The 12,359-nt window shown below is 41.1% G+C and overlaps 1 protein-coding gene across 1 annotated transcript in view; it reads left to right on the forward strand.

Moving 5' to 3' along the window:
* The window catches only part of EPHB1 (EPH receptor B1), a 430,854-nt gene extending 419,342 nt beyond the window's left edge, over positions 1–11,512 (forward strand). Inside the window, exons 13-16 of the mRNA XM_077291285.1 lie at positions 3,825–3,974; positions 8,622–8,815; positions 9,163–9,318; positions 10,338–11,512. Of these exons, the coding sequence (XP_077147400.1) occupies positions 3,825–3,974; positions 8,622–8,815; positions 9,163–9,318; positions 10,338–10,446 (609 nt within the window). The 3' untranslated portion in view covers positions 10,447–11,512. The remainder of the gene's footprint in view (positions 1–3,824; positions 3,975–8,621; positions 8,816–9,162; positions 9,319–10,337) is intronic.
* Positions 11,513–12,359: the final 847 nt, after the last annotated feature.

Raw genomic sequence — 12,359 nt, forward strand, 5'->3', positions numbered from 1 at the left:
GGGTAAGCACTGACTGATTACTGCCCCATTCCGCCCAGATGACCACAAGTGAGTGGCTGCAGGGAGAATGTGACTTTATTTTCTCCATGTAGCCGCACTTCCAATTAGAATGCCAAACATGTTTAAAACCGTATATGTATTTGTTTTGTTAAAACCGTATCTACCTCCAGATTACCACTACGGCTAATGGTAAGTAATATTTTTTTTAATAACAGGTTCAATTTAGGGACTATCAGACTAGTCTGAGGGACCTTTTTCCATAATTACAACAAAAGTATTGTAGTTTTCACGCAGTATTGGCAAAAAAAAGCTACATGTGAACACATTTTAAGAGTCATTTTACATTAGCATTGAATTTTCAAAAGGATTGTCTTCTTCTGGACCTCAAGGTCCATTTACGTGGATGACTGATGGATCTCTAATTGGTAAACTTTTACCGATCGGCAGTTGTCTGATTGGCTGTTTACACGGGCACAGACCAAAACATGCGATGCGCACTTAGCGACCTACACTGCATCACTCAATACACATAGGCTGCCATAATTCTCAGCAGTGTGACCCTGATTACATCGGACAATGCTCCGCCGGGAATGATGATCTTTTACGCTTGCCGAAAGATCACGTCACTCGATGAACGAGCTTGTACATCGGATGATCGGCATCCTGTTAACGCGGCGAGATAATTGTGAAATGAGCATTTGTAACAACACGTTCACTAATATCTTGCAGCGTAAACGCCCATTTAGGGCCCTATTTTTGTATCAGAGCCTAAACTTACTGAAGCAGAGGAGTAACTTGGAGCTCCAGGTCCCTAACGGACAATCTGTAACAGCCCCACAATCTACCATGTACCATTTATAAAACTGGTATGTTTCCACATGGCAGAGGGGCTTCCTCAGACCCCCGGGCCCAGAATCTCTGCTTCCCTTATAGCTACACCTTTGTGCTAAAAGTTTCTGACCTTGAGTTTATTTTTTTTATTCCGCATTTTCGTTGTTTCGGTTTTACGTGTGAGTATATTCTAGCTGGAGTCTTGGCCAGAAAATAAAGAAGTGATCTATACAATCATAAATCAGTTTTGTTGGATCTCGGCATTGATGATTTATCTGCTTTTCCAGTAATTGGAAGTAAACTATGAGACATTTTATTTGGATAAATAATAATAAAACCAAAGAGCCGGCACCTTAGAAATAAATCTTTCGTATATAAAAGAACCCAGCTATCCAAACTTCATCCGACAATGGATAACACCACAAACATCACGGAGGCGGCCTGGTTAACTAAAACTGATTTGTCTCTGAGCTCAGCTCACATCTGGTCACCATTATATATTCCCCTGTTCCTCTTTTCGTTCTCCCCTTCTTTGACTTTTTTGGCATCCTGTAATCCCATCTAAAGCCTATCCATAATGCATAGCTTATTTCTCGGAAGTGATGATTGAATAAAGCAGTTTTCAGTTTGTGTTAGTCAGATGCCGAGGAGAATTCATTGCTCGGTAGATACGGCGAGGTCCTGAATGAGATGTCTTTATCACACTAGATTAAATGCATTTCCTCAAGTCAAGCTTTTCTCTGCCCTTGAAATAAGCAGCAATATTAATAAAGTTCCTTAGCGCTTTTCCGAGAGCTGCCGCCTCTCCTCTTGTGGCACCTAATGTACAATTCGTCATTGTGGTCTGTTGTGTCCTTCCATGTGGACCTTTATTGTAACTAATTACTATTCTTAGTCATATTAGAAGTTACTAACCCATAAAACACACCGTTAGATGTTTTTTTACCACAATCCACAATGTCTTTAAGTTAAAAAGTTAATGTTCTAAGCATTCCCCTTTGGTTAGTTGTGCATAAAGTTCCATATATAAAAGTGCACATGTGCCTTTTTTGAAGAATATAATATTATGGGTACTGGATTTCTGAAGATGGAATTTTGTTCAGATTTCCACTTTTTAAAGTCATGTTTGCCTTAAGGTGGGGCACTATGCATCTGCCTTATCAGGACTTTACCTTCCTCTGGATTAAACTGGACCTGATGGTCACGTGTCATTTCAATGTTACTATCTAATTCCATTTTTTTTTTCATTTTTGTATTTTAAATTTACTTTTTGTCCAAGGTCTTCTACAGTTCCATGTACTACAATGACCTAATCTATTGGAAACCCATTTTTCTTAATATGTCCCATACTGAGCTTCCTTGCTTATGATGCAAGAATGATATAATGACTAAGTCATTTGGAGAAGTTGGACAGTATACAGTAGTTGGGTGTTGGTTAGTTTAGGTCAGTGGTCGTCAACCTGGAGATTTTCAGCTGTTGGGAAACTACAAGTCTTAGTTTGTTATGAGAGCTTAGCAGTTTGGAGACAACTGGTCCAACCAGTCAATTGTAATTAAAAAGCATGTATCAGCACGCTTTGCTATGTAATCTGCCAGCAGCATGATATAGGGGCTGGAACCCTGATACCAGCAATGTGTCTCTTAATTTACTGAGTGCAGCAGTTATGATAGAATCACAGTTTTTTCTGCTACAGGTTTAGCATGTTAGGGCTATTGGAACGCACCAAATTATAAGAGAGATGGTATAAGGTGCGTTTGCAGCCCGGGGTCCACCGTGCAGAGATGGAACCTGCTGCTGAGTAATGACGGACTATATGGCGGTACAATGTGGATACACACACGGGTTAACTTCACCCTGTGTGAAGGAAGTGAACCCTGTTGCTTCACAAGGCCACGGTACCGCACCTAGAGCGCAAACAAGGAGTCTCAGAACTCAATCCCAAGACACAGGATTAGAGTACGTTCAGACCACTTGCGCTCGACACCGCAACTGGGGTGTCAAAGTAACAGAAAACATAACTTATAGCACAAGAGTGCATGCTGTACCGCTTTGGCGGACGCCACTAACCACCCAGACTTGGGATAGGAAAGCGCTCTATAAGCGCACGGCGCTGCACTGGCGTTTACAGCAATAGACGCTGTATTGTGTGTCTTTATGTTGACAGCTTAGTCGGGCGCTAGACAGCAAGTATCCACCTTTTGCGAACAGTCATACACAAGGGAGGGGATTTTAAAGAACGACTTGCACTCATCAACACACACACGATTCCAAATGTACATTAGTGCATCGCCATGCAGCCATGCAAACCTTTTATAGCTGCAGCAAGAACAGGACCTTCCCAGAAGGACCAATGGGAGTCAGCCACAGAAGAACACCTTCAGGACCTTCCTAAAGGACCAATAGGATTTGCTGCAGTATCTAAGCATGTGACCCTTGATCTCCAATGAGAGATCTTGCCCTGGGCATGCTCAGAAAGGGAAGAGCAGGACTTAGTCCAAAACACATCTGCTCGCCGCTGCCCAGTACTGGCTACAATGGCAGAAGCTGGAAAGGCAGCAGTAACCAGTCATCCAGTATCAGCCTGAGCTAGACGCTGGGAACGACGTCTCCGCTGAGCAGACTTCACTGCAGCTGGAGAAGAATGGGAGACTGCAGTGGAGATGGTTTGAGATGGTACAGAGGCGGGATCTCGACACCTAACATAGCTGACCTCTGCATTTCCCTGCCCATACCACTGATTGGCAGTTTTATGTGTATATTGATAGAATGCAGCTAATCAGTGGGGGGCGTGTTTGGACCAGTAGGCAGTTTCTCCTCAAGTGGTAATCTCCTGCTGATAAAACACACATTTTATCGAAATAGCAAAAAGTCGCCTCCAAACATTAGTCTTCACAGTGTATCAGTCGCATATGTGGGATGGTTTTAACCTATAGTTCATCACAACCCCAGTTTCTACATAGAGAATGACTTCATGTTTTATGTTTTGTTCCAGGGTGGAAAGATCCCTGTGAGATGGACAGCACCAGAAGCCATCGCCTACCGCAAGTTCACATCCGCCAGTGATGTTTGGAGTTATGGCATTGTCATGTGGGAGGTGATGTCATTTGGAGAAAGGCCATACTGGGACATGTCCAACCAGGATGTAAGTTATTACTCATATGGGATACATGAATCTCTGTGCCCATAACAAACTTATCACTCATGAGCTGGGATATATATAATGACCAGTCGTCATGGCACTTGCCATTATTAACTCTTAATGTAGCAAGATATCTCGATTCACAAAACTGTAACTCAACATTTACAGTGGTTTATGCAGTTTTTATGACAGAAGTTAGTTTTCTGCTTGAAGATTTTTCTACATTATGGTTAGTGATGAGCGAATACAGTATACTCGTTACTCAAGATTTCTCGAGCATGCTCAGGGGTCCTCCGAGTATTTTTTAGTGCTCGGAGATTTTGTTTTTACAGCTGTTAGCTAGCATAAGTACATGTGGGGGTTGCCTGGTTGCTAGGGAATCCCCACATGTACTTATGGTGGCTAAGAGATGTAAATCATTCAGCTGCGGCAAGAAAAACTAAATCTCCGAGCACTAAAAAATACTCGGAGGACCCCCGAGCATGCTCGAGAAATCTCGAGTAACGAGTATATTCGCTCATCACTAATTATGGTATTAATGCATTGTATTGTTTTCTAGCTTTGCGCTTATGAGAGGCAAGACCCTGGAGCATGTGTTTGCAAATTGAGATTCTGTTTTGCTTTTATCCTAAGTCATGTGGCAAGGCTTAATTAAAGGGTTGATAATGACTTTTACGATTGCTACTTCCAAGAAGGGGCACTAGAGTTCAAGTCCTCTCCCATTCTGGCAGTTTGAATTTTTAATTTCCCAAAGGAGTATTACATAGCCTATAAGTCTCCTCACCCTGGCAAATCAGGCATGTCATTCTCCACAAGGAGAAAACTTACCTTTTTGACCTCTTTGTTAGATTAAATACTACATCCAGGAATTTAAGGTGTATCTGTCTTTTCACACAAAACCTGTAAAAATCATGGTTTTAACACTGTCACCCACACAAAAGTTAGAACTGTTTTTGGTGCACATATCAGTCTAGGAACTGTCCTGAACTTCAGGCTATGTCTTGTAATTCTTTTCCTGAGAGGTCAGTTCCATTTCAATAGCATTCTGCTACCACTATAGGTCCTGCATCTTCATTTTCTAACTTCTAAGCATACATTTCTGCCATTGTCAAGTTGCTTACCTTTCCCAGAATGAAATGCCACCTCTGTATTATTCATTTTTGAAGTTTGACAGACAGGGAACAGAAACAGAGAGATAAAGACCCACCCCCATTTCATTTAGAAAGATAAAGACCTGCCCAAACTTCCTGTACAGAGACAAAAGCCCTGCCCCACTTCCTGTACAGAGACAAAAACCTGCCCAAACTTCCTGTACAGAGACAAAAACCTGTCCAAACTTCTTGTACAGAGACAAAAGCCCTCCCCCATTTCCTGTACAGAGACAAAAACCTGCCCAAACGTCCTGCACAGAGACAAAGGCCTGCCCTCAGTTCCTGTACAGAGGCAAAGACCTGCCCAAACTTTTTGTACAGAGACAAAGACCCACCCCCACTTCCTGTACAGAGACAAAGGCCTGCCCTCACTTCCCATACAGAGACAAAAACCTGCTCAAACTTCTTGTACAGAGACAAAGGCCCGCCCTCACCTCCTGTACAAAGACAAAGGCCCGCCCTCACTTCCTGTACAGAGACAAAGGCCCGCCCTCACTTCCTGTACAGAGATAAAGGCCCGCCCTCACTTCCTGTACATAGACAAAGACCTGCCTCGCTTGCTATACAGAGACAATGTTCTGCACCCACTTTCTGTAGGAAGAACAAGGCCCCCTCATTTCCTATAGAAACAAAAACCCGACCCCAATTCCTGTACAGAGACCAAGACCTGCCCATTTCCTGTAGGAATAAACAGACCCCCTTCTCTTCTTAAGGAGACAATGACCCATCCCTATGCCTTCTCGGCATCTCTGCTGCTACAGATAGGTAACACTTGACAAAAGGCAGTGGACGAAAAGTCAGACAGAAGGAAGACACCTAGTGACTTGCTTTTTGAAGCTATTTTTGAATGTTAACATAATATACACTTTAAATAAAGAAATTTTACCACATTTTTACATCAGATCAAAGCGTCTGAAAGAACAAAGACAATTTCAGATGCAACTTATATAAGCACAAAACCACATGCACCCTAATTCTGAGATATGAGATAAAAGCATTTCCAAAAATTGATAATATTATGTGCTACAACTGTATGTTTTTATGTAAGAATTTTGCACTGATGTACGACATCTTCTTATTACCTACAAGCATCAGACCCTCTGGCACACACATGCATCTTTTGATATAAAATCTCACATCAAGCCATGTACCTCATGTATTAGTGAGTGTGATGGGACACCAGACCTGTTTCCATCTCTACAGCATCTTCCAGTCTTTGTACATACATATTTGATCATATACATTAGGGTTCCTCTCAAGCTCCAGTCTGATGCTCATATTCACCTGTACAGACCTGCTCTACTCTCACCATTACATAAACCAGACTAGCTCCCAATTACATACATCTACTGATCACATCCACTACGACTTTCCTCGCTGCGGCCCACCAGGGGTGACTCACAGGTGTCTGCTGGTGGTTTACGTAGAGTTGAGATCACATGGTTGAGGTGGAGCAGAGGAGTCGTTTATGCCTGGTGCTGTGATCACATATTACAAAAAAAAAATCAAAGTCTGAAAGAGAAAGGAGGGAGGGTTGACCGGTGGGTGAGTATGGAAGCTACTGCTGTGTCAGATGGATCAGGCTGGAAAAGAAGAAAAGAATCCGCATAAAGCAAGAAAATTGGAAAGTGCAGCCAGTGCACTGGGAAGTAATTGGACTTGAAGAAGCTTTGAACATATGTCAGGCTGGTGGAGATGCCTCTCTCTTACAGTAATGTAGTGAGCGGCAGATATAATGAAGGGGAGAGGAGAACAATGCTCTGAACAGTATGCGGCTGTGATTAGCCTTCTGTAGCCTTGGCTGTGTCACTGCCCTCACTCCCGGACTCACTGTAGTTACACAAGAGGGGATTGCCGGGTAGTAATTAATGCAAGCCTACGTGGATGTATTGAACTATAGCAATATTCAATGGTGGAATTTTACAGTTGGGGTATGGTGTCAGGGGATGCAACTCCACCGCCTCCAATTGTCAGGACAATTGCGCAATTCATTGACGAGTGATGGACGACGTCATGGTTGTTTTCCCAACTAGACCAGTTATTGGGGAACTCACAGTGAGCATATAGTATATACATATCTCATTCCCACGCGTATATATATATATGTGCTCCAAAACGATCACTGCCAACTCCATTGAGTTGAAATAGCAATGGCATTGGTTATAAAAAAATACACAAAAATGTTACAAAATGGGAACAAAACAATATGGTGTATACAAACATTTGGGCTAAAAGGGATAACAAAGAAAAAATTACTAAACTTGTGTCACAGAAATGACTCAGTGCTTAGCGGAGGGAAACACTCCTTAGAATTACTCTTTAAAGTAACAGACAGAACCACAGAGCACTGAGTCTGTGAGAACTGACAAATGACAAAAGCCCAAACTGATTTTTATTAGATCAAGGTTACACCCACATACCTCTCCTTGGTGAGCTCATATGGGGGAAATGGTTGTGGAATATGCTAGGTCTTTAAAAAATTATGATATCCCTAACTTTCAAGATATCTTCACCCCTAGAGGTCTCAGGCAGGACATGCTGTCATGTTTCCTATCATGATTTTACTTTTCTATAGAGATGAAACATGGCATGGATAGCATCATTCTTCTGACTGATATTAAGTTGGAAGTGTTATGGTGATGTGAGTGAATGCATTATGTTAGTCATTTCGCCACAATGCCGAAAATATATGTCCCATAAACATCGAATCAATGCAAACCCCATGATATTAAGTTGGAAGTGTTATGGTGATGTGAGTGAATGCATTATGTTAGTCATTTCGCCACAATGCCGAAAATATATGTCCCATAAACATCGAATCAATGCAAACCCCAATATTCATCACTGACCATTGGCTCCAGAGTGTCTGAGATAATTTCTTTAAAAAAAGGAGGCCCTTGCCTTAGTAATTGTACTTCTCCACTTCTTAGTATGCTAATCCTAGACTTTGTGGCTGTCTCTCAGCTGGTTCCCTGTTGTAATTACCGTTTCACGACAGGAGATCCCAGTTCAATAGAGGTTGAAGTGTCAGCTCTTTTTCACTTCCCCAGTTATATTTAATCCCATATGTTCAATGTGAGTGTGAGATGAACTTCTCTGGAGATGTCCTCATGGATTTGACAAGTTAATCTACGACATTTGGAAAGGTCCACGTCAAGGGCTGTGTGCCTTACTATTCAGTCTAGCTTGACAAAACTGGATGACTCCAAACACAATAGAGTTGAATTTGAAAATAACATATCCCCAAATGAATAAATTATAAATTCTGCTCTGAATTATGTAACAAATTGGAGTTCCTCAACATATTGAACATTATTCTGGCTTTGATAGAACTGGGTGAAATTAGCAAGATCTGTATTTTAAGATGTCTTGTTATATTGTTGTTGGTTTGGTTCTTCAGTCATTTTACAGTTTTATGGTTGTTTGGTTTTCAATCATTGAAGTTAAGTCATCTACAGTGTAAAAGTCGCCTCCTCATCACTTCTCCCTCCCTGCACAGGTCATCAATGCCATCGAGCAGGATTACCGCTTGCCTCCCCCCATGGACTGTCCAGCTGCCTTGCACCAGCTCATGCTGGACTGCTGGCAGAAGGATCGAAACAGCCGGCCACGCTTTGGGGAGATTGTCAATACTCTGGACAAGATGATCCGGAACCCCGCCAGCCTCAAGACAGTGGCCACCATCCCTGCTGTGTGAGTCTGGCTGCAGGAATGATATATTCCATAACTGCAGATACAATGGGATTTGATGATGAGAAGCAGTTTGTTCTTAATGGGAGATGAAGTGTCACATTTTATGCAATTGCGATTGTCATGGGATAGATGGCTAAGGCGTATATAAAACCCATGCCAACCTAGGCTTCAGAGTTCCAGCTTACATGACCATGGTTTCTCTCCGCATGAGTTTAGCTTTATATTAATCTGTTTTACACAATACATATGGTTGAGAAATATTGCTATTATATTATTTATTCATGCAGCTTTTAATTGTAATTTAGGCAGCTTCACGTTCTGTTCATGCCTACCTCTGTTTTTTGTAGGCCTTCCCAGCCGCTGCTCGACCGCTCCATCCCCGACTTTACAGCCTTTACCTCAGTAGACGACTGGCTAAGTGCTATCAAGATGGGACAATACAGAGACAACTTCCTGAGTTCTGGTTTTACCTCCCTGCAGCTTGTTGCCCAGATGACCCCAGAGTAAGTATGTGTAGGGTGAGGACGAGGTTGGTGGACCAGGCAGATACCAATGATGTGAGGTGATGTTTTAGAAGTATTTATTAAAACGTAATGATAGCTCATCTATACTTCTGTATAATGGATCTGTATTCATTCCATTCTTGAGGATTTTTATAACTGTGCCGATACATTTAAATGGTCTCAATTCACATTACATTTTTTATACACACATTATAATGCGCATTGCATGTTCCAACATATCAAATGGTACCTTTTTTAATGTATAGAAATCATTGATTTGTAAAAATGCATGTTCTGTTTTTGCATAGTTCACATGTATTTTTTGTGTTTTTTGGTCATCCCTTATTATAGAAATATTACAAAACTGGATCAAAGATGTGGATGAACAGCAGACGACAAAAATATAGAACAAAAACAACATATATTGTAAAGAAAATGACCAGAATGCGCATCTGTATCTGATTACTCAGTTAAAGGGGATCTCTTACTAGGTTTCACATTTTTAATAGATCACTCAGACCAGAGGAGGCTGGCATATTAACTTTGATATTCCATGTTAGACTGGCTCTATAATCTTGATCTTAAAATGAGCATTTTATCTTTCCAGATATAGAATGAAATAGCTCATGAGTCCATTGCATTCAGTTTTTACCCACCCAGCCTGACTGATATCTGCAGATTGTACTGAACAATGTGAGATCTCAGTAGGGAGGAGGGGCACTGGGGAACTGTCAATCAGGAGGATTGTACAGCCACTCTCAAATGTATTTCCAAAGTAAATACAATATCATTATCAGGTCTAAGAGATCTATTTAGTAATGGAAGACAATTTGCTTTAAAGAAGACAATAGAGATCAAATAAGCAATTTGGAATTGATCATACAATACATTGCCTTAACATTGAATGTATGCTTGTATTATAGGGTTATCTACGCACTCATGAGAAGTCAACAGTTTTTAGAATATCACATGAATCGTTTGTACAGGTTTTCCTGAAATGTTTCTCTTTTTTTTTTCAGGGACCTCCTGAGGATAGGAATAACACTAGCTGGACACCAGAAAAAAATCCTGAACTGTACTCAATCCATGAGGGTCCAAATGAGCCAGTCTCCCACCTCAGTAGCATGAGACTCTGGGATGGGTGAGGGAGTCTTTGAGGGTGGGGAGGGAAAGAGAATTGGTTTGAGATAGGAAGCATTTGGGTAGTGGGGAAAGACGAATTTTGCAATTCAGAAGGTAACACTTCATCGTCAATGGTGGACTGTCCATCAGTAATGTAAGACCAATGCTCTAATTGTCTCATAAAAGGAAGCGTTGATGATATTTAAAAGCAGGTAACGTATCAGTCACTGGTTTCAGAAGACTGGTATGTAATATTCTTGGGACCTTCTTTAGGAAAGTCTTAACTGTGAACATCAAAGGTACTGGTCATTTGGAAATAAAGGTGCTTTATTATACCATTTTACAAATTGCGAAGAGACTGAAGATGCCACATTGAGCCTGCTTCACCCATGAATGGATGCCCCCACATCTCCTCACATTGACACTGCTGCTGCATCAGGGAGGGAGGCCGTCGGCACGCTTCCATCTTCTCTCTTTATTGTTTTGATTGTCTTCATATTGAAGATGAAGTCGTATGGAAGAACTAACATTTTTTTTTTCTTCTTTTGCTTGCATTTTTTTGGCAAATAAAAAAAAAAAAGAGAAACTAAAAAAAAAATAAGATTCAGGAAGAAAACCTGACAATGCGTCTACCTTTGTGTCCTATATGTCAAAGAAATACGAATAAATAAAAATACAGAACACAGAGCTGCGGATTCAATGTTTGTATATAGAAAGCAAAAGGGAACGAGACCTAAAAACATGAAGGACTTTGTTGAGTTCTTTTCTTTATGGAAATGAATCGGGATAATAACAGACTTTGTCTTGGAAGCTTAGCACAGCAAAGAACCAGCTCACAGATGGGACAATGAGGACATCTGCAGCGCTTGGTGCACCATGGATTTTGGAGTAACATGGTACAAATGTCACTGGGCTCATGTGATTTTATTTTTTTTACCCCAGGACAAACTTATTGTCTGTGTGGAAATATTTAATGCTGAACACGGCAACGACATCTTCTAGTTTGAGAGGTCAGTACTGGGCTTTGTTGAATGTTCTGTTGTACAGTATTAAAATTGATTTATCAACTCAACATCTAGTCTGAGTAGCAATTATACTTATGTTGGCCGTGTCTAGTACACTTTACCAAGCACTTTACTTATTGACTTTTGCTTCCCCTTGAAAACTTCCCGTGTGGAGCTAGGATCAAGGAAATATTCTGGAGGAGCCCTACTCTTCCTTATCTAACATCTGAGTGACAATGAAGCCCTCTACACTGAATTTGCTGTAATTTGGACTTCCGTCTTTAAAAATGATCAGTCTCCTGAAGCAATGCCAAAAATACCTCTGCTTATTAATACATTATGGATCGACTATCCCTGTAGATACTACTTGTATTGTTAATGGACGAGTAAGTAGTGAACAAAGCTGCCCCCAAAATGTAGTTTTGTTTTGCACCAAACATTGGGAGAATGCACCCTATTTACATCTGGTTTCCATTACTGATACCAAAAATTTCCATAAGCTTCTGTTTTACTGAATTCGATTTCAAATACTTATCACGATGCAATTTAGAAATATACTTAAAGGGGTTGAAAAGGGAATGAACATTACTTTTCAAAGGACTTGGACTACATTAAAATAAAATAAATGATACTGATTAGGTCCCTGTTGGCCTTAGCTTCCTTGTCTTGGAAATAGATAGAAACGCCCTCTCTGCCAATCACTGAGGCTGAGGTGGGGTCACTTATGTTACAGCCAGTGATTGGCTGCTACCAGTATTTGGCTATTACTGTCATTGATTGGCGTCATTGGCATTCCCTTCTGTACAAAAGAAGGAAATAAAGACCAGGGGCGACCTGGTAAGTATCAGAACAGGGGCTGTGGGGGATTATTGAGCTTGAGTATTCTTTGATTTATTTAGTTAAACCATTCTGAGC

Source organism: Ranitomeya variabilis, chromosome 2 (genome assembly GCF_051348905.1).
Source record: "Ranitomeya variabilis isolate aRanVar5 chromosome 2, aRanVar5.hap1, whole genome shotgun sequence".
Lineage (NCBI taxonomy): Eukaryota > Metazoa > Chordata > Amphibia > Anura > Dendrobatidae > Ranitomeya > Ranitomeya variabilis.